The sequence below is a fragment of the Scyliorhinus canicula genome, chromosome 5 (assembly GCF_902713615.1).
Source record: "Scyliorhinus canicula chromosome 5, sScyCan1.1, whole genome shotgun sequence".
NCBI classification, from domain to species: Eukaryota; Metazoa; Chordata; class Chondrichthyes; order Carcharhiniformes; family Scyliorhinidae; genus Scyliorhinus; species Scyliorhinus canicula.
In genome coordinates, this window is record NC_052150.1 from 216,929,866 (window position 1) to 216,955,943 (window position 26,078).

At 46.5% G+C, this 26,078-nt stretch overlaps 1 protein-coding gene across 9 annotated transcripts in view; it reads right to left on the reverse strand.

Annotated features, from left to right (window-relative positions):
- xylb (xylulokinase homolog (H. influenzae)) overlaps positions 1-26,078 on the reverse strand; it is a 237,329-nt gene that overhangs the window by 201,934 nt on the left and 9,317 nt on the right. For 5 of the 9 annotated variants that reach the window (XR_005460798.1, XM_038798488.1, XM_038798489.1 and 2 more), the window contains exons 3-8: positions 25,516-25,585; positions 22,665-22,745; positions 22,475-22,561; positions 15,974-16,102; positions 13,088-13,153; positions 484-556 (exon numbers count right to left, since the gene is read on the reverse strand). Coding sequence is in view for 8 of the 9 variants with exons in the window: in XM_038798488.1 (XP_038654416.1) it covers positions 484-556; positions 13,088-13,153; positions 15,974-16,102; positions 22,475-22,561; positions 22,665-22,745; positions 25,516-25,585 (506 nt within the window). In the remaining variant the exon portion in view is untranslated. The remainder of the gene's footprint in view (positions 1-483; positions 557-13,087; positions 13,154-15,973; positions 16,103-22,474; positions 22,562-22,664; positions 22,746-25,515; positions 25,586-26,078) is intronic. The other 4 variants (XM_038798490.1, XM_038798492.1, XM_038798493.1 and 1 more) reach the window with 4 other exon arrangements.

A 26,078-nucleotide genomic window follows, 5' to 3' on the forward strand; every position in this document is an offset into this window, starting at 1 on the left:
TACATGACGCAGTGTGCCTTCCGATGCAGGACTCTCACTGGTTTCCACTTGACAGGCAAGAAGCCATCACCTCCATAAGCTTCCGACCCGAAGCACATGTCAAAGTTACGTTAATCCATCTTTGGAAATCAGAGGTGTAGGATCAGTTCATCAGGGAATCCTGATCAATTCAAATTCCCGGTAATGACCTGATAAATCCACACGGTTCACAGGTCCCTATTGAATGGCCCAGTATTTCTATTATATGCAGGTCAGGTTGTAAGCAACTCTGATCTATTGTTTATGACAGCTTGAGCTAGTATTAAAAATGCAATTCATCAAATGATCAATTCTAATCAAATGGGATATCCTTAACTGGCCCAAACGACTCCTGTTTTAAACATATTTAGGATGTGATTATCAGCATTAATTCCTACAATCAAACCGAGGGAACACAAAGAATATGTTACCACAAGCAACACATTTGTAATGAAGTACACTCACCATCACTATAATCAATTGCTGCATAGTCTCCAAGAAATAGAGAAGCAACAAAACTACTGACCAGAGAGATTCTCTACAACCAAAGAAAAAAAGAAATGTTAGTGCTAATGGGCCAATAAAACATAAAAATCACTCTGCCAAAGTCATCCACTCAGCTCACATTCAATAAAGGGAGCACAGATTGATTAGAACGAGCAGACATAAAGTGAATCCTGCATGGAACACGAGCCACGATGGAAGAGTGGGGGCGGCTTCCTGAGCTAAACTGAAGTCAGAATTTCTGTGATCTTGATATTTGTAGACATTGGTTATAAATTTACTTAGTCCATTCTCACCTTTCTACTGATGATTTTTTACACACATTCACAGAGATTTAAGCAATCCTCCGGGTTATACAATAATAATGCCGGCAAATGGTCAGCATTTCTGTTTCACAGCGTCAGGGACCCAATCGATTCCCACCTTGGGTGACAGTATGAAGTTTACAATTCTCCCGTGTCTGCATGGGTTTCCTCCGGGTGCTCCGGTTTCCACCCACAGTCCAAAGATGTGCAGGTCAAGTGAGGTCACGGGGATAGGGTGGGGGAGTGGGACCAGGTAGGGTGCTCCTCCAGAGAGTTGGTGTAGACGCGATGGGTTGAACTCTGCACTGTGGGGATTTTATGGATTATCCTGAGTCCCCAAAGCCTGTCCAGCATCCACAAGGCACAAGTCAGGAGTGCGATGGAATACTCCTCACTGCTTGGATGAGTGTCTGATGCAGATATAGAACTATAAGCACAATCCAGCAATAGCTCCCACCACAGGCACCTATGGGAGGGATTTAACTAAATGTGTACAAAGTCCCATGGCAAGCGCGTTTAGTCGTGTGTTTCCTGGTGCTTGTACAGCTAAGAAACCCAACGCTATAAAACAGTGCTCATGTTAGATAGATGGCCTCAGCGGGGAATGCGCGGCCAAAGATGCACATCGCCCTGTTTTGTGCACTGAGGAGTTCTGCTTGCAGCAAGTCCTCAGAGTAGCAAGAGATCGGGACGCCATTTTTAAAAAGCCACCAAGCCAAAGAAGCAGTTATATTTGGACAACTGATTTATGGGCGGCACGGTAGCACAGTGATTAGACCATAAGATATAGAAATAGAATTAGGCCACTCGGCCCACCGTGTCTGCTCTGCCATTCAATCATGGCTGGGATTTTTCACAGCCCCATTCTCCTGCCTTCTCCCCATAACCCTTGATCGCCTTATTAATCAAGAACCTATCTATCTCTGTCTTAAAGGCACTCAGTGATTTAGCCTCCACAGCCTTCTACGTCAAAGAGTTCCACAGATTCACCACCCTCTGACTGAAGAAATTCCTCCTCATTTCTGTTTTAAAGGATCCTCCCTTTATTCTGAGATGGTGTCCTCTGCTTCTAGTTTTTCCTACTGGTGGAAACATCCTCCCCACGTCCACTCTATCTAGGCCTGGCAGTATCCTGTAAGTTTCAATAAGATCCCCCCTCATCCTTCTAAACCCCAACAAGTACAGACCCAGAGTCCTCAACTGTTCCTCATACAACAAGCTCTTCATTTCAGGGATCATTCTCGTGAACCTCCTCTCGACCCTTCCAAGGCCAACACATCCTTCCTTAGATACGGGGCACAAAACTGCTCACAGTACTCCAAATGGGGTCTGACCAGAGCCTTATATAACCTCAGAAATACATCTCTGGTCATTTGCTTTCCTTCTGCAGCCCACCTTCTTCCTCAATACTACCTGTCCCTCTACAGATCTTTGTATCATCTGCAAACTTAGCAACAGTGCCTTCAGTTCCTTCTTCCAGATCATTAATGTATATTGTGAAAAGTTGTGGTCCCAGCACCAACCCCTGAGGCACACCACTAGTCACCGGCTGCCATCCTGAAAAAGACCTCTTCATCCCCATTCGCCACCTTCTGCCAGTCAGCCAATCCTCTATCCATGCCAGGATCTTACCCTTAACACCATGGGCTCTTACTTATTTAACAGTCTGCTATGCGGCACCTTGTCAAAGGCCTTCTGGAAATCTAAATAAATCACGTTCACTGGTTCTCATTTGTCTAACTTCCTTGTTACCTCCTCAAAGAACTCTAACAGATTTGTCAGACATGACCTCCCATTGACAAAGCCGTGCTGACTCAGTCCGATTTTAGCATGCACTTCCAAGTACTCCGCGATTTCATCTTTAATAATGGACTCTAAAATCTTGCCAATGACCGAAGTCAGGCTAACCGGCCGATATGGGTAGAGTGCTCATTCAAAGAGTAGATGGGCCGAATGGCCTCCTTCTGCACTGTAGGGATTCTATGATTCTTTCCGCAGTAATTTGCTTTTGTCTTTTATCAGTTTCAATTTTAGAAATAGCTTGTTTTTCCTTGTTAAACATACAACCACCAGAACACATTCCCAATTACCGGATTTCTTATTTTCCTGATTTTATCACAGTGTCCTAACTAACAGCAGGGCTGTGGTGAAAAGTGGATGAGTGAGACTAGCTGAATTGCCCTTGCAGAGTGCCAGTGCAGAAATTATGGACAGAATGGCCTCCGTCTGAGCTGTAGCCATTGTCTGGTTCTATAAGGTGAAGCACTCAGGGGAAGAACTTTCCAGGATAGCCAAGGACAAAGACAGAAAGTACTGGCGCCAGCTGGCATGCGGGTTTCCTGACTCCATTCATGATGCCTGTCAGCACAGATGTTCCCAGGACTGAAGAGTACTTGCAGGAACAGAATTTTTTTATTTCATTCATGAATGGGGGTGTCGCTGGCTAGGTCAGCATTTATTGCCCATCTCTAAGTGCACTTGAGAAGGTGGTGGCGAGCTGCCTTCTCGAATCGCTGCAGTTCATGTGGTGTAGGTACACCCGCAGTGCTGTTAGGGAGGGGGTTCCAGGATTTTGACCCAGCGATAGTGAAGGAACGGCCAATATATTTCCAAGTCAGGATGGTGAGTGGCTTAGAGGCAAACTTTGAAATGGTGGTATTCCCACGTGTCTGCTGGCCATGTCCTTCTAGATGGTATGGAAGGTGCTGCCTACCGAGCCTTAGTGAGTTCCCGCAGTGCATTTGTAGATGGTACACACTTCAATACCTGGAAGCATGTTTGCATAGATTATTGATGGCCAGGGAGGTTGAGAAAATGATTAGAAAGGCAGATGGGATTCTGGACTCTATAAATGGAGGACAAAGTACAGAAACAAGTAAGTTATGGTGAACTGTTATTAAAAACTGGTTCATTCTCACGAGGAGCACTGTGTCCAATTCTGGGCGATCCATTTTATAAAGGATGCAAAGAAAAGGTGAAGAAAATATTTACTAGAATTGTCCCAGGGATGAGGGACTTCAGCTCCATGGATAGATTGGAGAATCTGGGGCTGTTTTCCTTATGAGAAGGTTGAGAGTAAATTTGGGACTGATGCTCAATGTGATGGGTCTAGACAGAGTAGATGGAGAGAAACTGTTACCATTGGCGGAAGGGACGAGAGCTAGAGGACAGCAATTTAAGGTGAAATGAGGAAAAGCCTTTCACTTGGAGAGTGCACAGGACCTGAAATACACCGCCTGAGAGGGTGGGAGAGGCATGTTCAATGATGGCTTTGAAAAGGGCGCCGAATAAGAACCTGAAGAAAAAATATTTGAAGGGTTACAGAGAAAAGGGCAGGGAAGTAGAGCTAGCTGATTTGGTTTGGCAGAAAACCAGAATGGACACAACGGGCTGAATGGCCCTCGTTCCGTTCTGTAACCACTCTGATTCTAAATGAAGGCAAGCAAGAATGACCAACGCTGCCTGTTATTTTACCCTTCAGATTTAACTCCAGTTGACATCAAGATCTGACAAAAAATTTCTGTCAGCTCAATAAAAAATAACACCACAGAGATCAGAGCTGTATTAATCTAAAATAATTATAGTGGAGTGTTACCATTTAAAGATAACACAGAAACAGTATTAAATAACAGCTTCAATTTAGACAGCAGTAGAAAACCCATCTTGAAGCTTTGGAGGCTTCAAGGGGATAAGAAGCCACCAAGCCAAAAGAGCAGTTATATTCAGACGGTTGATTAATAGGTAGCACGGTAGCACAGTGGTTAGACCATAAGATATAGGAGCAGAATTAGGCCACTCGGCCCATCGAGTCGGCTCCGCCATTCAATTATGACTGATATTTTTATCATCCCCATTTTCCTGCCTTCTACCCATAACCCCTGATCCCCTTATTCATCAATAACCTATCTATTTTTGTCTTAAAGACACCCAGTGATTTGCCTTCTGCAGCAAAGAGTTCCACAGATTCACCACCCTCTGGCTGAAGAAATTCCTCCTCATCTCGGTTTTAAATAATCCTCTCTTTACTCTGAGATTGTGTCCTCTGCTTCTAGTTTTTCCTACACGTGGAAACATCCTCTCCACGTCCACTCTATCCAGGCCTCGCAGTATACTGCACGTTTCAATAAGATCCCCCTCATCCTTCTAAACACCAATCCGTACAGACCCAGAGTCCTCAATCATTTCTCATACAACAAGCTCTTCATTCCAGGGATCATTCTTGTGAACCTCCACTGGACCCTTTCCAAGGTCAGCACATCTTTCCTTAGATATGGGGCCCAAAACTGCTCACAATACTCCAAATCTGGTCTGACCAGAGACTCATACAGCCTCAGAAGTACATCCCTGGTCTTGTATTCCAGCCCTCTTGACATGAATGGTAACATTGCATTTGCCTTCCTAACTGCTGACTGAACCTGAGCATTAACCTTAAGAGAACCTTGAACAAGGACTCCCAAGTCCCTTTGTGCTTCTAGGGCAGCACAGTAACACAAGTGGCTAGCACTGTGGCTTCACAGCGCCAGGGTCTCACGTTCCGATTCCCGGATTGGGTCACTGTCTGTGCGGTATCTGCACGTTCTCCCTGTGTCTGCGTGGGTTTCCTCCGGGTGCTCCGGTTTCCTCCCGCAGGTCCTGAAAGATGAGCTGTTAGGTAATTTGGACATTCTGAATTCTCCCTCAGTGTACCCGAACAGGCGCCGGAGTGTGGCAACTAGTGGCTTTTCACAGTCACTTTATTGCAGTGTTAATGTAAGCCTACTTGTGACAATAAAGATTATTATTATTTACGAATGGTCCTAAAGGGAGATTGGGAAGTTTCAACAGTGACTACTCGTCAAAAGTACTTAATTGGCTGTGATGTCCTGAAGTTGTGAGTTATATTTAGTATTATAGAATCATAGAATTTACAGTGCAGAAGGAGGGCATTCGGCCCATCGAGTCTGCACCAGCTCTTAGAAAGAGCACCCTACTTAAGCTCACGCCTGAGGAAGAAGCTGTGCTTCGAAAGCTAGTGATTCAAAACAAACCTGTTGGACTTTAACCTGGTGTTGTAAGACTTCTTACAGTGCTCACCCCAGTCCAACGCCGGCATCTCCACATCATGACTTCCCCTTTGATAGCAGACTGCAGGTGTTAGCCTGATGAATAGGATCTGACCCAACAATTCCTTTGTTGTTTCCAGATGGTGGTGAATACTCGGAAAGTGCTTCACTTGCCCAGTCAAGTGTTGAATACCCTGAGCCCCTTGACACTTTCAGCAGATGGGAAAATAGCTCCTTAAATAAATTGGTCAAAGTCCCAAAAGGGACCCTCTCCATTTGGAAAAACCATAACATAAATTTGCACATGAATGCTAGTCACAGAATGCTTCTCAGACTAGAATGCACTGCAGTCACCCTGGATGAACCACCTTTATCTGAAGAGAAGAGTAAGTACTGAAAACCTTTGCAAACTCACTGACTGCACAACAACAGCCCAACTCCTTTTCAAAGAGTGAAGGATCAGAACAACGAATGTGATTGCCCACTTAGAACCTTCAGGCAAACCTCTGTAAAATGCACAAGGTCATCACTAACAGCAGAAAGACATATTCCACATAAGAGCTATTTCTTTGAAACATTATTTTTCTCTGCAAAATAACATTTGTATAGAGAAGTAGCCATTTGCTCATTTTTCATGTCTGAAAAATATGACACTGCAAATGGTAGATGAAAAGATAAATGAACAATAAGCTAGTTCCAATTCTCTGCCTACTTTCATAAAGTTTCTATGGGAGAACAGGACATTTAGCTTTAATTCTGGTTCATTGATTTACACTTTTTTAGGGACATATCCAGAGTATTGCCTGCAATGACTTCTCTTTCTGCTCCTGCACCATTACCTATGTCCCCAATGATACATTATTAGCCCCTTCCTGTTTCACAGTTACTGGACAAATCTTTCTTCCCAGGACTAAGTCTCATGGTGGGGTTGGGGAGAGACAATATTTCCTCGCCAAGGAAACGTTTGGGAATTCACACAAATTCCACGATCTCGGCTTCATTAATGATGTAGTTGGGGGTTTCCTGCCATTTCCCCATGTGAGGTGGGCTGGATGGCATGCTCGCTCCCTGCCATCATATCCAGGCACCAGACAGCAACTGGTTGAGAAGATGGCTAGAAGAGTTCAGGGAACTCCAGCGCCCAAATCCAGCAAAGCCTCACTGGGCATCCTCCTCAACTAAGTGGAGGCCAGGAGGGGCATCCTCTTTCCAGCAGGTGGGAGGAGGAGGCTGAGCTGGGAGGCAAACTCTGCACGGGAAGAAATGTCCAGGCAGATAGTGCTGAGGACCTCCAGCAGAGGACTGGTCTGTAATGAAGAAAATGGATGACCACATCCATGCTGCCAGGGTAAATGAACGCTCAGCTGCTCATATTCACCTCATCAGGAAGTGGGAGTCGTTGGCTTGACCAGCATTTGTTGCCAATTGCTAATTGCCTTTGAAAAGGTGGTGTTGATCCGCCCTCTTGAACCGCTGCAGTCCCATGTGGTGTAGGTACACCCACAATGCTGTTAGGGAGGCGATTCCAGGATTTTGACCAAGCGACAGTGAAGGAATGACAATACAGTATATTCCCAAGTCAAGATGGTGTGCGACCTGGAGGGGAATTTCCAGGCGGCAGTGTTCCCATGTATCTGTTGCCCTTGTCCTTCTAAATCAGGCTTGTCTAACCTTTTCACGTGTGGGACCACAATTCAAAATTACTGCACTCAAAGTCGTTGAGCAAATTTCAGAAGGTATGAAAAGAAACTTGCTGTACAAAATAACACGAGTGAAAGGGTTAATAATCATACAGGTTTAAATTTAAAATCACCAGGGTCACACAGGCTACAGCTTAATAGCTGGAAATTCTTAAAAACTGAAAACTAATGCTGAGAAACCAGTTGGTTCAGCTCAGAGTTTACAGATACAAATCCAAAGACCTTTGACATATTGATTACCAGCAAGGCTGTCGTCACATAGCTTGCACACAAGAATTCAATTGATCATTACGCCTCTGCCGTCCATATGTGTTTACAAAACACATATGGACAACGGGATGGGAGTCTGAGTACCACAGGTCAGACATATCTTTATCATACTCATGTCGAGCAGTTAGTAGATAAGTAGAGACAAATATGTGCTTGGCGATATTATAATAATACAGACTAATTGTTATAATTGGTAATTATACTCATAGATTCCCTTGAGTGCAGAAGGAGGCCATTCGGCCCATCGAGTCTGCATCGACCCTCCGAAAGATCAACCTATCTTGGTCCACACTCCCACCCCATCCCAGTAACCCCACTTAACCTTTTGGACACTAAGGGAAAGTTTAACATGGCTAATCCACCTAATCTACACATCTTTGGACTGTGGGAGGAAACCGGAGGAATCCTACGTAGACACGGGGAGAACGTACAAACTCCACACAGACTGTCACCCGAGGCTGGAATTGCACCCGGGCCCCTGGCGCTGTGGGGCAACAGTGCTGATCACTGTGCCACCGTGTCGCCATACTCAAATGTAATGCATTATGAAATCCTGATTATTAGTTGTGAACGAACATAGATTACTTTTAAACAAATATATTCTTTTGACTGGTGTATGTTAATTACTTGGGAGATACACAAAACTATAATTGCTCTGTATTTTCTATGATCGGGGAGCTGACAAGCCACCAATGGATGCTTAGCTCCCCTACTTTAGCTGGAATAAAGTTCTTGAACTGAACTGAAACTTTTAAGTGTTGTCTGGTCAGTGGAGCGTGAGGAACACTGTAGTCGAATAGGCATATGTCGAATAGGCATGAAACTCCCGCAACAATGAGTAATAAATAAAGATGAGCATTAGAGTGTAAAAGGGTGAGTATGAGTATCCAGCTCACTCCCAGGCTCAGGTTCATCCCTCAGTAACCTTCACCCGTAATAATCTTCATTATTGTCACAAGTAGGCTTACATTAACACTGCAATGAAGTGACTGTGAAAGCCCCTAGTCGCCACATTCCAGCCCCTGTTCTGGTACACAAAGGGAGAATTCAGAATGTCCAAATTACCTATCAGCACGTCTTTCGGGATTTGTGGGAGGAAACTGGAGCACCCGGAGAAACCCACGCTAATATGGGGAGAACGTGCAGACTCCGCACAGACAGTGACTCAAGCCGGGATCGAACCTGGGACCCTGGTGTGAAGCAATGGAAGTGCAAGTGAATAAGCTTTGTGTGGGTGAGGGTAAGTGAGAATCCAGATACCGGGAGTGAGCCAGGTCTATGGACACATTCTGCTCCCACGCTCTCTATGTATCAGCCGACACTATCTGCCCCCACCCCCACTTCTCCGACACCAGTGGGCCATATGGCGGGCCCCAGTGGCCATGCTCTCTGGCACCTGTGCTCCCTGGGCCCCACTCCCCAGACCAACTCCTTGGCTTTCAACTCCCTGGGCTCCGAATCCACCGCCGTTAGTGTTCACTGTTCCGCCAATAACATAAAGTTTCTCTCCCATATTTTCTGCTGATAGTGAGCCTATCAGCAGCAAACATGGGGAAGCAACAGCCTGTGATTGGAGGAGCAGCTCCATACAGATTCTTCCATTCAGAATTACCTGTTAAACTGGCATTTTGAAAACAGGCTCCAGGGACGATTTGGTGGGGCTTGTGGGCCGCATTCGGCAATTGCTCGGGGAGAAAAACCCCCCCACTGCATCATGGTTTAGCAGGGCCTCCCTGGAGAGACAGGTCCTGGCCGTCTAGGACCGTCAAGGGGTGCTCTATCCTCAGGATAAGGACCAGAAGTCATCCAGCCTGCTAGGTTACCAGGGAGGTCAGCGCACGGGGCAAACAAAAAACTGACTAATCTGCAGTGCAGGAAAAGGTGGATGATTTCATTGGGCGGCACAGTGGTTAGCACTGCTGCCTCACAGCACCAGGGTACCAGGTTCAATTCTGGCCTCGGGTGACTGTCTGTGCAGAGTCTGCACGTTATCCCCGTGTCTGCGTGGGTTTCCTCCGGGTGCTCCGGTTTCCTCCCACAGTCCAAGGATGTGGGTAGGTGGATTGGCCGTGCTAAATTGCCCTTCAGCGTCCAAGGATGTGCAGGTTGGGGGGTTACAGGGATAGGGCGGGGGAGTGGGTGCTCTTTCAGAGGGTCAGTGCAGTTCCGACAGACAGAATGGTCTCCTTCTAAGCTGTAGGAATTCTATACTTCAATGGATTTCAGCTGCTCCACCAGGTAAAGTCAACTTTCTCCTCACTCCGAATTGACACTCTCATCAGGGCTTTAGTCCACAGTAACTTTCCACACTACCACCAAAAAGAATATCAGCACAGACTGTCTGATAAACACTTTAACATCACCATCTCAAGGTCACTTCCTGCTCTAATGGCATCTTCAGCCCTTACTGTACAGGACTCAACACACAGCAGACATGCATGCTTATGATCTTCATTTCATCCGTGGTGTTCATAGTCAATCCATCAGTCTTTCTGCACAATATCTCCCACAACAAAAGGCAGTGATCCCATTCCAGAGGGGCGGTTGCCAGAGTTGAGGCAAGCCTCCCCTTACGAGAAGCAGGCTGGAGAAGGCAGAGACCGTTCCTTCAGAGAAGACGAGATTGGTGTCATCCAACACGTTAGTGAGGGTCCATGCAACAGCCATCAGCCATACACGGACAATGACTGAGTGGCCTGTCTAGCCAATGACCAATTATCTCTTTTCTCTATTCCAGACACCAGCAAGAAAAGGCAGAAGCATATCACTCGCCCAGAGGCATTGAAGTCCCAGCCCCACATTCTGGCTGTCCTTCCAGTGGTCTTTCCCTTTATCCCAGTTTTTTTTTAAATTTAACATATCCAATTCTTCTGTCCATGTGGAGTTTGCACATTCTCCCCCTGTCTGCTGGGTCTCACCCCCACAACCCAAAGATGTGCAGGTTAGGTGGGTTGGCCATGCTAAATTACCCTTTAATTGGAAAAAAAAAATTGGGTACTCGAAAAAAAAAAATTTTAAATATCCAATTCTTTTTTTTTCTAATTCAGGGGCAATGTTAGTCTGGCCAATCCCAGACCCTACACATCTTTTTGGGTTGTGGGAGTGAGACCCACACAGACAGAGGTAATGTGTACACTCCACACAGACAGTGACCCGGGGCCGGTACCGAACCTGGGTCCTCGGCGCCATGGGGCAGCAGTACCACCCTTTATCCCACACAGTTAGCAGCACATTGTATCTGATGGGTAGGATCAGTTTCTGCAGGGGCACAGCATATGACTGTTGAGTTCCTGATAATCGCGAATTGGAAGTGAATCATAGTTTCCCACTGGAAGCAATATGAAAGCCGGAGTTAGGTTCCTTTGGACATTACGCATCTGGAAAATACTGTACCTTACGGGTGAGCACTGTGCATTCCTAGCAGAAATAACTTGTAAAATAAAAATCATCACAAAATATAAAAGAAAAGCAATATACAAATTAAACTTATACCTTTAGATTAACCAGGCTCCATCTCATGGCAGAGGATGGTCGGTTCAGTTAGCAGCTGCCTGCACTAACTGACTTCTGCCATTAGATGGAGCCCAAGACATTGTGCGAGTTTAGGAGTGAAACTAGAAGCAGGAACCAGGAGCCACTGAAGAACAAACCCCGAGGATACCCAGGTAAGACAGATGCCAGGAGGAAAGAGGAGGGGAGTCAGCATGGCGGGTGCAACTAAGGCCATGGGGCCGGAATCCAACAGGATTTGATAGGGTAGATACCGAAAGGGCGTTTCCACTTGTGAGAGAGACTAGGACAGCTTAGGAATAAAAGGTCTACCGTTTCAGACGGAGATGAGGAGAATTCTTCTCTCAAATGGTTGTTAATATGTGGAATTCTCGTCCCCAGAAAACAAGTTAGTGCTTGTTCAGTGAATTTATTCAAGGAAGAGTTAGACAGATTTCTGATTGGCACGGGGTAGAAGCCACAACTAGATCAGCCATGTTCTTACTGAATGGTGGAGCAGGCTCAAACGGCCGACACCTGCTCCCAAGTCCTATGTTCGGCAGGAGGGGGGGGAGAGAAGAGAGTCAGTAAGACCAAGGATGAGTTGACAAGTATGGGACTGGACAAGGCTGAGTATTTAGCAAGGCTTGGAGAGGCAAAGGTGGGAGCGGGAGGAAGAGAGACTGAGGGAAGCGAGTGGAAACACTGCAGGAAAAGTCATTTGACTCGACAGGAAGTCTGTGGCAAACAACATTAGATAAACTGGCAATGTTAAATCGATATACTTGCACTACTTTGTTAACAATGTTAAAGTGAAACAACATTGTGCGAGTCATCTTTAAGCAAGGATTTCCATCTCTAGCACAAGTGCTATGATGCCTCAGACCTTCATGTCCGTGGAAAGTGGTCACCTGCATGGAGCATCAAGCAGGCAACCTCACCAAAGCCCAGGATTGAGAAAAACCTTACTTTGGTCATCCAATGCCTCACTAAAGTTCAGGAGGGCTCTCCCCAGCTATTGGTTAGAAGGTAAGTGCAGATGGACCATGGGAGGAAGATAGAGAGAGGGCACATGGAGGTGCGGGGGGTCTACTCAATGCATTTTCACTCCCTTGCCCCACCCCAGTCAGAGCCCCATCTGCTTCTATCTGTCGCGATGGTCATGCCTGCTCCTGGAGAGTAGCAGGGATACAAACAGCCTACCTCTACATCTGCTGGAGCTCCAGGGGTTACACCACATAGAAGCAGTAGAAAATTTAAAATAAAAGATTTGTAATTTTGCAAATGTATTTATTTGAGTTTTTTTGAACCACAAACCTATTTCTATGATCCAGTGCCTCATTGTTCTAATACCTCCCCACAACATGCTAAGGTGCATTCTGCCTTGCGAAGAATCGTATGCAAGAGTTCACAAACGAAAGGGTGTCCTGCATCAGTCCATCTCAGGAATTCCTGGCAGTAAGTGTGTAGCTACAGGTGGCCTCACCATAGGTGCTCCTCCTCTAGCTTCTCGTTCCTTCTCTTATTCTGCCAAGGATGTAGAGTGCACATCACCTTCCTCCTCCAGGAGCTCCAGTCCTCGCTGCAGTGCAATGTTAATCGAGGTGAAACAGATCACTACCGTTCTGCAAACCTATATATTAAAGTGCCAACTGATGCCGAGAATGCTGCCCTTAGTGACAATAAACAAGCTGCAAGAGTGCATTCGGTCAGTAATAAATTGCTGTTATTCTGCTTCACAGTCATGTTTTTACTTTACCTCAGTTTTCTTGTAGTCTTCGGGGTTCTTCTTGTTGATCTTTGCAATTTGATTTCCAGTGAAACGCTATGAGATGCAAAACATACAAATATTTAAGCACAGACCTAAACCAAGCCTAGCTCAAGTGTTCATTTCAGGCAAGTGAAGTGAAGCATACTGCAGCTGAACACAATTTAAATCCTTAATGACTAGAAACTGCTGAAAATGGCTTGATTCGAGCAGCGTGTGCTATCAAAATTCAGTTCCTCTCATAACATTCTTGCTCACGTTCAGAGATTTGGACAGTAGCATCCAAACAAATCTATGTGAGCAAACTCCAACCTTCATTCCCCTAAAAAGGTTTAAATGCAACAACAGGGCGGGCGGCAAGGCGGCACAGTGGTTAGCACTGCTGCCTCACAGCACCAGGGATCCAGGCTCAATTCCGGCCTTGGGTCACTGTCTGTGTGGAGTTCGTACGTTCTCCCTGTGTCTACGTGGGTTTCCTCCGGGTGCTCCGGTTTCCTCCCACAGTCCAAAGAAAAGCAGGTTAGGTTGATTGGCCATGCTAAATTGCCTCTTAGTGTCCAGGTTGTGCAGTTTAGGTTATGGGGTTATGGGGATAGAGTGGGGTGGAAATGGGTAGAGTGCTCATTCGAACAGTCTGTGCAGACTCAATGGGCTGAATGGCCTCCTTCTGCACTACAGGGACTCTGTGACTAACTTGATAAGAGTTTTTCGAGGAGGTCACAAAGATGATTGATGCAGGTAGGGCAGTGGATCTTGTCTAGATGGACTTCAGTAAGGCCTTTGACAAGGTCCCTCGTGGCAGACTGGTACAGAAGGTGAAGTCACACGGGATCATAGGTGAGCTGGCAAGGTGGATACAGAACTGGCTGGGTCATAGAAGGCAGAGAGTAGCAATGGAAGGGTGCTTTTCTAATTGGAGGGCAGTGACTAGTGGTGTTCCGCAGGGATCAGTGCTGGGACCTTTGCTGTTCGTAGTATATATCAATGATTTGGAGGAAAATGTAACTGGTCTGATTACTAAGTTTGCGGACGACACAAAGATGGAATTGCGGATAGCGATGAGGACTGTCAGAGGATACAGCAGGATTTAGATTGTTTGGAGACTTGGGCGGAGAGATGGCAGATGGAGTTTAATCCGGACAAATGTGAGGTAATGCATTTTGGAAGGTCTAATGCAGGTAGGGAATATACAGTGAATGGTAGAACCCTCAAGAGTATTGAAAGTCAGAGAGATTTAGGTGTACAAGTCCACAGGTCACTGAAAGGGGCAACACAGGTGGAGGAGGTAGTCAAGAAGGCATATGGCATGCTTGCCTTCATTGGCCGGGGAATTGAGTACAAAAATTGGCAAGTCATGTTGCAGCTCTATAGAACCTTAGTTAGGCCACACTTGGAGTATAGTGTTCAATTCTGGTCGCCACACTACCAGAAGGATGTGGAGGCTTTAGAGAGGGTGCAGAAGAGATTTATCAGGATATTGCCTGGTATGGAGGGCATTAGCTATGAGGAGAGGTTGAATAAACTTGGTTTGTTCTCACTGGGACAAAGCCGATTGAGGGCCTACCTGATAGAGGTCTACAAAATTATGAGGGTCTTAGACAGAGTGGATAGTCAGGGGCTTTTTCCCAGGGTAGAGGGGTCAATTACTAGGGGGCATAGGTTTAAGGTGCAAGGTTTAGAGGAGATGTACGGGGTAGGTTTTTTACACAGAGGGTACGGGTGCCTGGAACTCGCTGCCGGAGGAGGCGGTGGGAGCAGGGACGATAGTGACATTTATAGTGGCATCTTGACAAATACATGAATAGGATGGGAATAGAGGGATACGGACCCCGGAAGTGTAGAAGAGTTTAGTTTAGACGGGCAGCATGGTCGGCGCAGGCTTGGAGGGCCGAAGGGCTGTTCCTGTGCTGTACTTTTCTTTGTTCTGTGTTCGAAGACTCCCAAAAGCTTTTAAAGTTGGCTTTGCACAGCTGTGTTGCAAAGCAATAGTGTGTAGTCAAACCAATGGAAAACTATCTCCTTGAGGAGATCGACACAGCCTGACAGAACTGAATCTACCATTTCATCACTCCCTTTGTATTCTGTGCATTTTGTGCTTGTTGTAATTCAAATACATCACAGCTCCTGAAACTAGCCTATGAATTTCTTCAGTATAGTTTGGACCAAATGATAATTTTCAGCATGTAGCTTCAAAAATTAAACTTTATATTTAATTAGTTCTTTGTAATGTATCCATAACAAATACTTCTACAGTAATCCGATTCCAAAATCGTTTGTTAATTCAGTATTCTAACTGCTAACAACTAAGGCACAGCTGCAAATTGGCGGGGTACCAAGTAAAGGAAGGCAGATCAGCTGGTAAAAAATCTTTTTCCCTGAAGAAGAATAAACTTGGCGCGGTTTGCAAATAGTTTGCCTAACATGCAAGGTGTTAATATTTCAGAACATGCTAGTGAGGTAAAGCCCTGAGAACGCCAAGCTGAACCATCCCTCATTTGTGTTTTTGGATTGCAGAATTTAATTGCCAGATAGAATCATAGAAAGGTTGCGGCACAGGAGACCATTCGGCCCATCTTGTCCATGCCAGCCCGAGGGCACCCTTTATAATCCCACCTTCCTGTATCCAGTCCAAAGCCCTGTAAGGTACAGCACTTAAGGTGCAGATTCAGGTACCTCTTAAAAGAGTTTAGGGTCTCTGCCTCCACCACTAACTCGGGCAGCGAATTCCAGATAATTTGTTCCAGAAATTGTATAAATCTACATTAAGCACTGAATCGGTAAATATCAACCATGCATTGTCTGTCAGAACATCTGCCCACCTCTTTACTTATTAGAGACTATTGCACCACTCGGCTGAGGCAATCGATTTAAACGAACCTCATACGCACGCGATCCAGTGATGTCAGCAAGATTCTGTGGACCTCCGACAGATTTTTCTAGTTGCAGGCATTCTTCGGTGGTACTGGAGTCCATCCAGATAGGAGATTCTTTCACAGCGAAACTAGTCTAAAGAGTAAAGCAGGGGAAAAGAATGTGAATTATTTGAATAACGCTCGGGTCCTCTCCCCCATTAAATCATGGCTGATATGTTTCTCATCCCCATTCTCCTGCCTTCTCCCATAACCCCTGGTTCCCTTATTAATCAAGAACCTATCTGTCTTGAAGACACTCAGTGATTTGGCCTCCACAGTCTTCTGCGGCAATGAGTTCCACAGATTCACCACCCTCTGGCTGAAGAAATTCCTCCTCATCTGTTCTAGTCTGGGGCTGTGCCCTCAGATTCTAGTTTCTTCTACAAATGGAAACATCCTCTCCACGTTCACTCTATCCAGGCCTCTGAGTATCCTGTAAGTTTCAATGGGATCACCCCTCATCCTTCTAAACTCCATCGAGTGCAGACCCAAAGTCCTCAACCGTTCCTCATCCGACAAACTGGTCATTCCAGGGATCATTCTTGTGAACCTCCTCTGGATCCGCAGCTAGCTCGCAACGCAATGAGAGAGAAGAATAGAGGAGGTAGAGGCTAGGCATCTACAGCAGGTTTGTCCCAATGTTTAGCAATGCCCCTTTGAGTTCATGCTGGAAGCCATGTGAGGTAGGCAAGAGGTCTTGTTCCCGGAGGCTGGCACAAGAAAGCTACCCAAGTCAAACCAATCATAATCTCCTTATGTCTCTCACAGTGCCAGCTGTGGAGGAAGTGGATGCCAATGTCGTGCAGCATCACTGGGATCCTCAGAAAACATGGAATCCACAACCCCAGCACCGTCACATAATTCAATCCAACCTCCAACAGAGCAGATACACTTGCACTCGCACCAAGTGAAAAGAATGTCACGAGCAAGCAGGATGAGTGAGAGAAGGAGTGACGGCTGTGAGCAGTCTCCATTGGAAGGTAGAGATAAACAAAATCATGTTCAACTGGGAGCAGAGACACAACCTCGAGAGTCACAAGAAAGGAGGGTTCACTTTGATCAGCAGCATGAGACATGCGGCCACATGTCAGACATCCTGAGGCAGTGTGAAGTCATTTGTTGTACATGGAGGAGTTCATCAGCTCAATTCACCACCAAGGCTCAGTTTTGAAATCGTAAGCTCCTCCTTGGGAAAGTGGCCAACCTCATGGAGAACCATAGTCAGCAGCATCCTGAATGGTTGCAGGAATACATAGAATGTATGCAACATTCGATAGCATTGAGGGTTCAGTGATGCTGATAGAACAAATATGCATGTAGATGCCAGTAGAGCCCTAGTTGATGCTGCCAATGATCCAGACCGCCATCAGAGGACTGAGGAAATCACTATGAGGACGAAGGCGTCACCGCTCATGGAGCACCATCATTACCATTGGCCTCCTTGGCGTCTCTGACCAAGGGACGGGCTATGCAGTATAGTCCTGTGACGGAGGCTGACCCTGCATTGATGCTGATGCAGCACCCTCTGGAAGTACCCCCAAAAGCACCTCCAAGAAGAGGCCAACTACCGCAGGTATCTCAACCACAAGCAGACACACTAACAGGCTTTCTCCACCTCATCTCAGGCCACCAAAGGAGCATCACATAGGAGAAGCCAAGAGCAAAGATCGCCAGATCTTTAATTGCACTCAATGGTTCACTTGGATGACTTTCATTTGTGATTGCATAAATTTGTTACTTACTAACTGTATTGCCGATGTTGAACCATGATCCCAGTTGTATGATCTCCCATTCTTTAATAGCAAAACTAAAAAAGAGGGAAAAAATGTTCGAAGAGAAACAATGGTCTTTGAACAGGGACACTGGGATCACTGTACCATGCATTGTCGATAAGAATAGAACTATTCAAAGTTATATGTTAACTGTAGATGTCCTCACAGGCAGAGCAAAGAGACTGCCAGTGCATGCAGGCCTGCTGGATGAGTAGCACTTTGAAAGTGCGTGGATCAGGTATGTCCCAGCATTCACACCACCCTGATAAGTATTTTGACTCCTGAGGCAGCTCCAGCCATCTCGCTGTATAGCATGCGCAAGCATTCTACCCTACATTCTCCTCCTCTTCTTCGGTCTCCTCCTTCTCTTCCAATTAACCATCTTCATTTATTGCTTCATCTGCTTCAATGTCAACAACCCTCAGGTGGGCCATGTTATGAGAGGGCAGCATAATATAGGAGACCCTTACAGGTGGAGTGTACAGTCTGGTCACTGAAACCACATCTTTAGAAACCTGATAGCCTGCTCAATGGTGGACCTTGCGATCAATGGCTTCAGCCTTGGAGTCACGTAAAGGTGTGAGCAAGCACGTCCTCTGAGCTCCACGAACAACTCAGCAGCACTAGGTTGCGAGCTTTCTCCTCCATCTTAAACCCCTTTCTTTAAATATCCCATACATGTATTGCCCCCATCCCCCTCCCACACCAGGCCATGGGCGGAATTCTCCGCTCCCGGGAAAAATTGGGAGGGCCGTCATGAACTCGGCTGAGTTTCACGACGGCCTCGGAGGCCGCTCCTCACCCCCTATTCTCCCCTCCCGGCGGGGCTAGGAGCGGCGCGCCGAGAGTGACGCGACGGCGGCGCCTATGTGACGTCAGCCGCGCATGCGCAGGTTGGCCGGCTCCAACCCGTGCATGCGTGGCTGACGTCACGACGGCTGACAGCTCGAACCCGCGCATGCGCGGTGGCCGTCTTTCCCCTCAGCCGCCCCGCAGGACGTGGGCGGCGGAGAGGAAATAGTGCGTCCGATTGAGACGCCGCCCCGACAATCGATGGGCACCGATCGCGGGCCTGTCCCCTCCCGAGCACAGTCGTGGTGCTTATTCCCCACCAGGCCCCCAACAAGCCCCAAAACGGGCATCTCACGGCGATTTCACGATGGCAGCGACCAGGTGTGGTGGCCGCCGTCGTGAAACGGTCGCGAACGGCCGGCCGCTAAAAATCGCCGGTCGCCGTGAAAAACGGCGAGGGGTGATTCTTCCGAGCAGGGGGTGGGAGAATCGCAGGGGGCGCCAAGGGGTCGTGAAATTAGTCAAGGGGCTCTCCTGCGATTCTCCCATCCGGCATGATGAGCGGAGAATCGCGCCCCATATCTCTGGTCTTAAACTTGCTACATTTTGTTACAATCTCTCACAGCTCTAACACACTCTCCCTTCCTTCAGTTCTGATGAAGAGCCAGAGGACTCGAAACGTTAACTCTGCTTTATTTCCTTACAGATGCTGCCAGCCTTGCTAAGCTTTTCCAGCATTCATTGTTCTTGTTTCAGGTTCCAGCATCCACAGTATTTTGCTTATTTTCATTGTCCCTGAGAAGCCAAACACTGAGATTTGATTGTGGCATAAACAGAAGTCGCACTCTGGGCTGCCAGAAGATGAAGGATGCTTACTGTACCTCCCGCTTAAGGGGCCATAATCTTTGGAACGCCATCGCCCCCTTAACTAGCTGAGTGCATACAGACCCCTTGCTTTGCTAACCATAAGACAGAGGAGTAGGCCATTCAGCCCATTGGGTCTGCTCTGCCATTCAATGAGATCATGACTGATGTGATATGATAATCCTTAACTCCACTTTTCCACCTAATCCCCATTACCCTTGATTCCCTTACTGATTAACAATCTGCCTATCACAGCCTGAACATACTTCACAACCCAGCCTCTACAGCTCTCTGCGGTAAATAATTCCAAAGATTCATTCCCCTCTGAGAGAAGAAATTCCTCCTCATCTCTGAAATGGGCGATCCCTTGCTCTGAGATTATGCACTTTCGAGACTCTCCCCCAAAGGGAATCAATTTCTCACCATCAACCCTGTCAAACCCCCTGAGAATCCTGTGGGATGGATTCTCCGCCGGCGGGATGCTCCATTTTGCCGGAAGCCCGGGGGTTTCCTGGCGGTGTGGGGCTGCCCGACAATGGGAAACCCCATCGACCGGCCGGCGTAACAGAGCATCCTGGCGGCGGGGTGAACCTGAAATGTGGCTCGGCGGGACAGAGCATCTGGTTTCTCTAAAGAGTACTAAAGAACAGAGGAAATCCCGGCAGAAAGAAACCGCGGTCAGAAACAACGCCTGCTTAAAAGAGGAAGCACCTCAGAGTTAATGGACCATGAAGAGCTATAAAAACAAAGCTACTCCTCCTTTGAAATAGCCTGGATCTGTCAATCAAGAGGCTGGTAAACAGTAATGGTCCCTGAAGTTACATATAAACAATGCAGTTCCTCGCAAGTCCAAAGGCTTGAAAAAGTTAAAGGGAATGAAATATAGAGAAAAAAGCATTTCAAAGGTTTTCAACACATCAGGGGGAAGACTTTTTAACTTCAAATGACAGATTTAAAGATTTTCAAATCTACAGAAGAAAGACTTGTCCCCCATCCCGGGAAAGACCTCTGACCTGAACCCCTCCAGCCCAGTTCAAGCCCCACCTAACCCCCAACTCCCCTAAAGGACCCCCTCAGCACCCTGGAGGTAAGTGGAGAGAGGGCACTCACCCCCTTGCTCCCCCTCGGTGTCCATGGTGCCTGGTCCCGGCTTTTAGGAACCAGTAGTGACTCGTGCCTGGGCACTTCCTTTTTGGGGGAGGGGGCGTGGCCAGGTGAATAGCGGGAGGCCACTGCGTTAGTTTTAATCTCGCTAATGAGATTAAAACAAGTCCAAATGAGGGATCAGTGGGAGAGATCCTGATCACGCCAGCTGAAGCGGGCCCGGACTTTGGGAGACTGATTTGCACCCAGCCCAAATCCCGTTTCAGTGCTCTCCCGCAATTCTCCAGACATAGCGGGATTTGCGCCAGGCAAAACACGGCCATAGAATCACCTCCCCCAACTATTTTTAGATCCCATTTCCTTTGATTTAAAGGTAAACATTCCATTTGCCTTCCTATTACCTGCTGAGCTTATAATAATAATCTTTTTTTATTGTCACAAGGAGGCTTACATTAACAGTGCAATGAAGTTACTGTGAAAAGCTCCTAATCACCACATTCTGCCACCTGTTCGGGTACACAGAGGGAGAATTCAGAATGTCCAAATTACCTGACAGCACGTCTTTCAGGACTTGTGGGAAGAAAGTGCAGCATGGTAGCATTGTGGATAGCACAATCGCTTCACAGCTCCAGGGTCCCAGGTTCGATTCTGGCTTGGGTCACTGTCTGTGCGGAGTCTGCACATCCTCCCCGTGTGTGCGTGGGTTTCCTCCGGGTGCTCCGGTTTCCTCCCACAGTCCAAAGATGTGCAGGTTAGGTGGATTGGCCATGATAAATTGCCCTTAGTGTCCAAAATTGCCCTTAGTGTTGGGTGGGGTTACTGGGTTATTGGGATGGGGGAGGTGTTCACCTTGGGTAGGGTGCTCTTTCCAAGAGCAGGTGCAGACTCGATGGGCCGAATGGCCTCCTTCTACACTGTAAATTCTATGATTAATTCTATGATTAAACAGGAGCACCCGGAGGAAACCCACGCAGACACAGGGAGAACGTGCTGACTCCGCACAGACAGTTACCCGAGCCAGGAATCAAGCCTGGGACCCTGGCGCTGTGAAGCAACAGTGCTAAATTGCATGCTAGCTATTTGTAATTTACATGCAAGGACCATCCAAATCCCTGAGCTGCAGATTTCTGCATTCTTACTCCACTGAGATTATATTCAGCTCCTTTATTCTTCCTACCAAAGTGCATAAATTGACATTTTCCGACATTATATTCCATTTGTCAATTTTTGCCCACTCCCTAAACTGTCTCTATCCCTCTGTAGACTCTGTCATCCTCTGAGAGGCAACTGTGCACCAAATTATTTGTCTGCCTGGCCTCAGTTCCCACCCCTATTTGGTCATCAGAATCCTGAGCAAAGAGCAGGTAAAAGGGAGAATTAAATCTGTCCATCTGCTTCGAGGGGTGCTCTCAGAGGTGAAACTGAGCATTCTAATTCACGGATCAGGGGAGTGGGTGGCATAGTGGTATTGTCGCAGGAATAGTAATCCAGAGACCCGGAATAATGACCTGGGAACCCTGGTTCGAATCCCACCATGGCAGGTGATGGGATTTAAACTCAATAAAATATCTGGAGTTTAACAAGTCTCATGTTGACCATGAAACCATTGTCGATTGTCGGAAAAACCCATCCTTCCCGAATGTCCTTTAGGAAAGGAAATCTGCCATCCTTACCTGGTCTGGCCTACATGTGACTCCAGATCCACAGCAATGTGTTTGACTCTTAACTGCCCCCTCAAGGGCAATTAGGGATGGGCAATAAATGCTGACATAGCCTGCAATGCTCACGTCCCATGAACAAATAAAAAAATACAAAGGTTCATAAAGCATATCATCCTACTAATCTGGCTGTGCATGTATGTAAAATTCAAATAGAACTGTATCTCAAAAAACCTTTTCAGGCTTATTGCAAGGACAATTCCTCCCATCCCTCACCTCCAATATCTGATGCAGAGAACGATCATCTGGCATGTTTTTCAAGGTTTGAATAGCTCCCTCTTTCCAATAAACACTGCCATGTTGCTGTGAAGGAAACCGATATAAAATTGTAATCAGCCTTCACAGGAAGTACAAAAATAATGGTTTATTTTCTTAATTTCTATTGAAACAAGTTAACTTCACTCACTTGACCAGTGCCGGACAAGGATTTCAATTTTGAAAAATCAAAGTTTGAGATCTTCATTCTCTCCAGGAGCATATCTAGTGCCTGAAAATACAAGAATATTTCAGGACAATATTCAATAAGTGTCATGAGTAATCACAGCTTGCATTTCATCTTCTTTTAAGGTAATGTTTGACATGATCGTTCTGATTTCTTTCACCAAATTATTGGAGCTACTTTCACAGAAACAGAGTTAATGGAGATTGTAAACATCAAGAGGCTAGATGTATTCCCAAACACCCAGTCAGTCCTAATGATTTTTTTTTTAATTATCTTTACGGGATGTGCCCATCCCTAATTGCCCTTGAGGGGGCAGTTAAGAGTCAAACACATTGCTGTGGATCTGGAGTCACATGTAGGCCAGACCAGGTAAGGATGGCAGATTTCCTTTCCTAAAGGACATTCGGGAAGGATGGGTTTGTCCGACAATCGACAATGGTTTCATGGTCAACATGAGACTGGTTAGACCAGCATTAATTGTCCATCCGAGTGTCCGTCAGAAGGTGATGATGAGTTGTATTCTTGAACCGCTGCAGTCCTTGAGGTCCAAGTGCACACCGTGCTCTGAGGGAGGGTGTTCCAGGTTGTTTCCCAAGTGACAGTGAAGGAACGGCGATATATTTCCTAGTCATGGGCGTGAGTGGCTTGGAGGGGAGCCTCTAGGTGGTGGGGTCCCAGGTATCTGCTGCTCTTGACCATATAGATGGAAGTGGTTGTGGGTTTGGAAGGTGCTGTCTAAGGAACCTTGGTGAGTTGCTGCAGTGCATCTTGCACATGGCACACACGGCTGCCACTGTTTGTCGGTGGTGGAGGGTTTGAATGTTTGTGAAAGGGGGAACAATCAAGCGGGCTGCTTTGTCCTGGATTATCTAATGTTCGTGATCAGTGCATCTTCCAAATCTGTGTCATTACCATCTAGAAGGACAAGGATAACATGGGATACATGGGAACACCACCACCTGGAGGCTCCCCTCCAATCCAGCACAGCTCACCACCACCTTCTCATGGGTAATTAGGGATGGACAATAAATGTTGGTCTAGCCAACCATGCCCACATTCCACAAAAGAATACATTTAAAAAGAATAATTGTCTATCCTGCCTTATGTCAGCTGTGGCTCAGTTGGAAGCATTCTCATTTTTGAGTCACCAGGTTCTTCGTTCGAGTCCCACTCGAGGCTTGAGAACAAAAATCAGGGTTGATACTCTGGAGAGGCAGCACTGCGCTGTCACCTTTCAGAGGAGATGCATAACTGGGACATCTACTTGTTCAGTTGGAGGTAATGGATGCTATTATGGTGGACTTCTTCCAGCTAACCATACGAGACTCAGGGACAATGGTGTGTATTCATGATTTAAGCATGGAGAGCACTACCCCAGAGCAACACACTCTCCTAATACACCTCTCACAGAGAGAGCACTCTAATGAGGCTCTCTTCGCTCCAATGCAGCACTCACAGACAGAGAACTCTAATACCATAGCCATAGTCCTCGAGGACCATAGGCTGCTCTCCCCTTTGAGAGCAAAAGAGAAAATGCTGGAAAATCTCAGCAGGTCTGGCAGCATCTATAGGAAGAGAAAAGAGCTCACGTTTCGAGTCCAGATGACCCTTTGTCAAAGCTAAAAGGCATAGAAAGTGGGAAATATTTATACTGTAGGGTGAGGGAATGAAAGATGAGTCATAGCCACAGAAACCAAGGGAATGAGTGCTAATGGCAGTCCCCAGAGTGAATAAAAGGTGTGGAAGGCCAAACTGCAGAGAAACTAAAATCAGAGGGTAGGCTGTGACAGATGAAGGTGTGTGGGCAGGGGGGACATGGGTGGGAGAGAGGTAAAATGAGAAAAAGGGGGAAGCAAAGGCGAGAAAAGGGGGTAAGATAGGGAAAAAGAGTGGGGAAAAATATATATAAAGAAAGACAAGAAAGAAATGAAAGGTAAAAGACAGTTGAAATGAAATGGAATGAAAACAAATGGGTCGAGGTTGGGTAGAGCTAATCATCTGAAGTTGTTGAATTCGATATTGAGACCGGAAGGCTGTAGCGTGCCTAACCGGAAGATGAGATGCTGTTCCTCCAGTTTGCATTGAGCTTCACTGGAATACTGCAGCAGGCCAAGGACAGACATGTGGGCATGGGTCTTTTGTTAAAATGGCAAGCAACAGGAAGGTCAGGGTTTGAGAGAGCTGACTGGTGGTGATTTAACCTGAAGATCACACCTCGGGCGAGGGGCAAGTTTGAGAAGGCGTGGCCTTCATTAATAACCTCGGCTGGTACAGGAATTGTTGGCATTGCTCCGGATCACAAACCAGCCATCCAGCCAACTCAGCTAAACAACTTCCTCTTTACTCTTCGCTCTAACCCCCTTTTTACTAAATGTATTCATTTACCCTAACAATCCCCATTGCACTATTTTGAAGATTACTGGACTTGTTCCCAGTGTCCAGACCAATATTTAACCCTCAACCAACACCACAAAAACAGATGATTACATTGCTGTTTGTGGGAGTTTGTTGAGCATAACTGGGCTGCCACATCTTCGACACTACAACGGGACTACACTTCAGAGCACCTAATTGGCTGAAAAGCACTTTGAGACTTCCAGTGGCCCTGAAAAGTCTTTTTAAAAATATTTCTCATGTGCCGATACAGCGATAACTCAATTTGGGCCTGTCTATCGCATCCATCGATAAACAAACTTATGTGCAAAATATATTCAACTGCTGATGTCCAACTATTTTTTGTGCAAAATTAACCAAAGGATGGTGAACCGTGACAGGTTATATTCTCCAGTCACTGAAATATATTTCCCATTCTTACCTTTACCCACAATAAGACTGGTGTTGTAACTGTCAGCTTGTCACTGTGTACATGGGCGCCATCTTGTGTCCTAGAAATAAAAAATCAAGCTAATGGGGCATCCCTGAGGAACTCAATTTTCATTATAGTGAAGATGATATGGCAACACTGAATAAAGAAACATTATTCAATTCAAAGAACAAAGAACAAAGAAAAGTACAGCACAAGAAAAGGCCCTTCGGCCCTCCAAGCCCGTGCCGACCATGCCTGCTCCGACCATGCCGCCCATCTAAACTGAAATCTTCTACACTTCTGAGGTCCGTATCCCTCTATTCCCATCCTGTTCATGTATTTGTCAAGATGCCCCTTAAGTGTCACTATCGTCCCTGCTTCCACCAGCGAGTTCCAGGCACCCACTACCCTCTGTGTAAAAAACTTGCCTCGTACATCTACTCTAAACCTTGTCCCTCGCACCTTAAACCTATGCCCCCTAGTAATTGACCCCTGTACCCTGGGGAAAAGCCTCTGACTATCCACTCTGTCTATACCCCTCATAATTTTGTAGACCTCTATCAGGTCGCCCC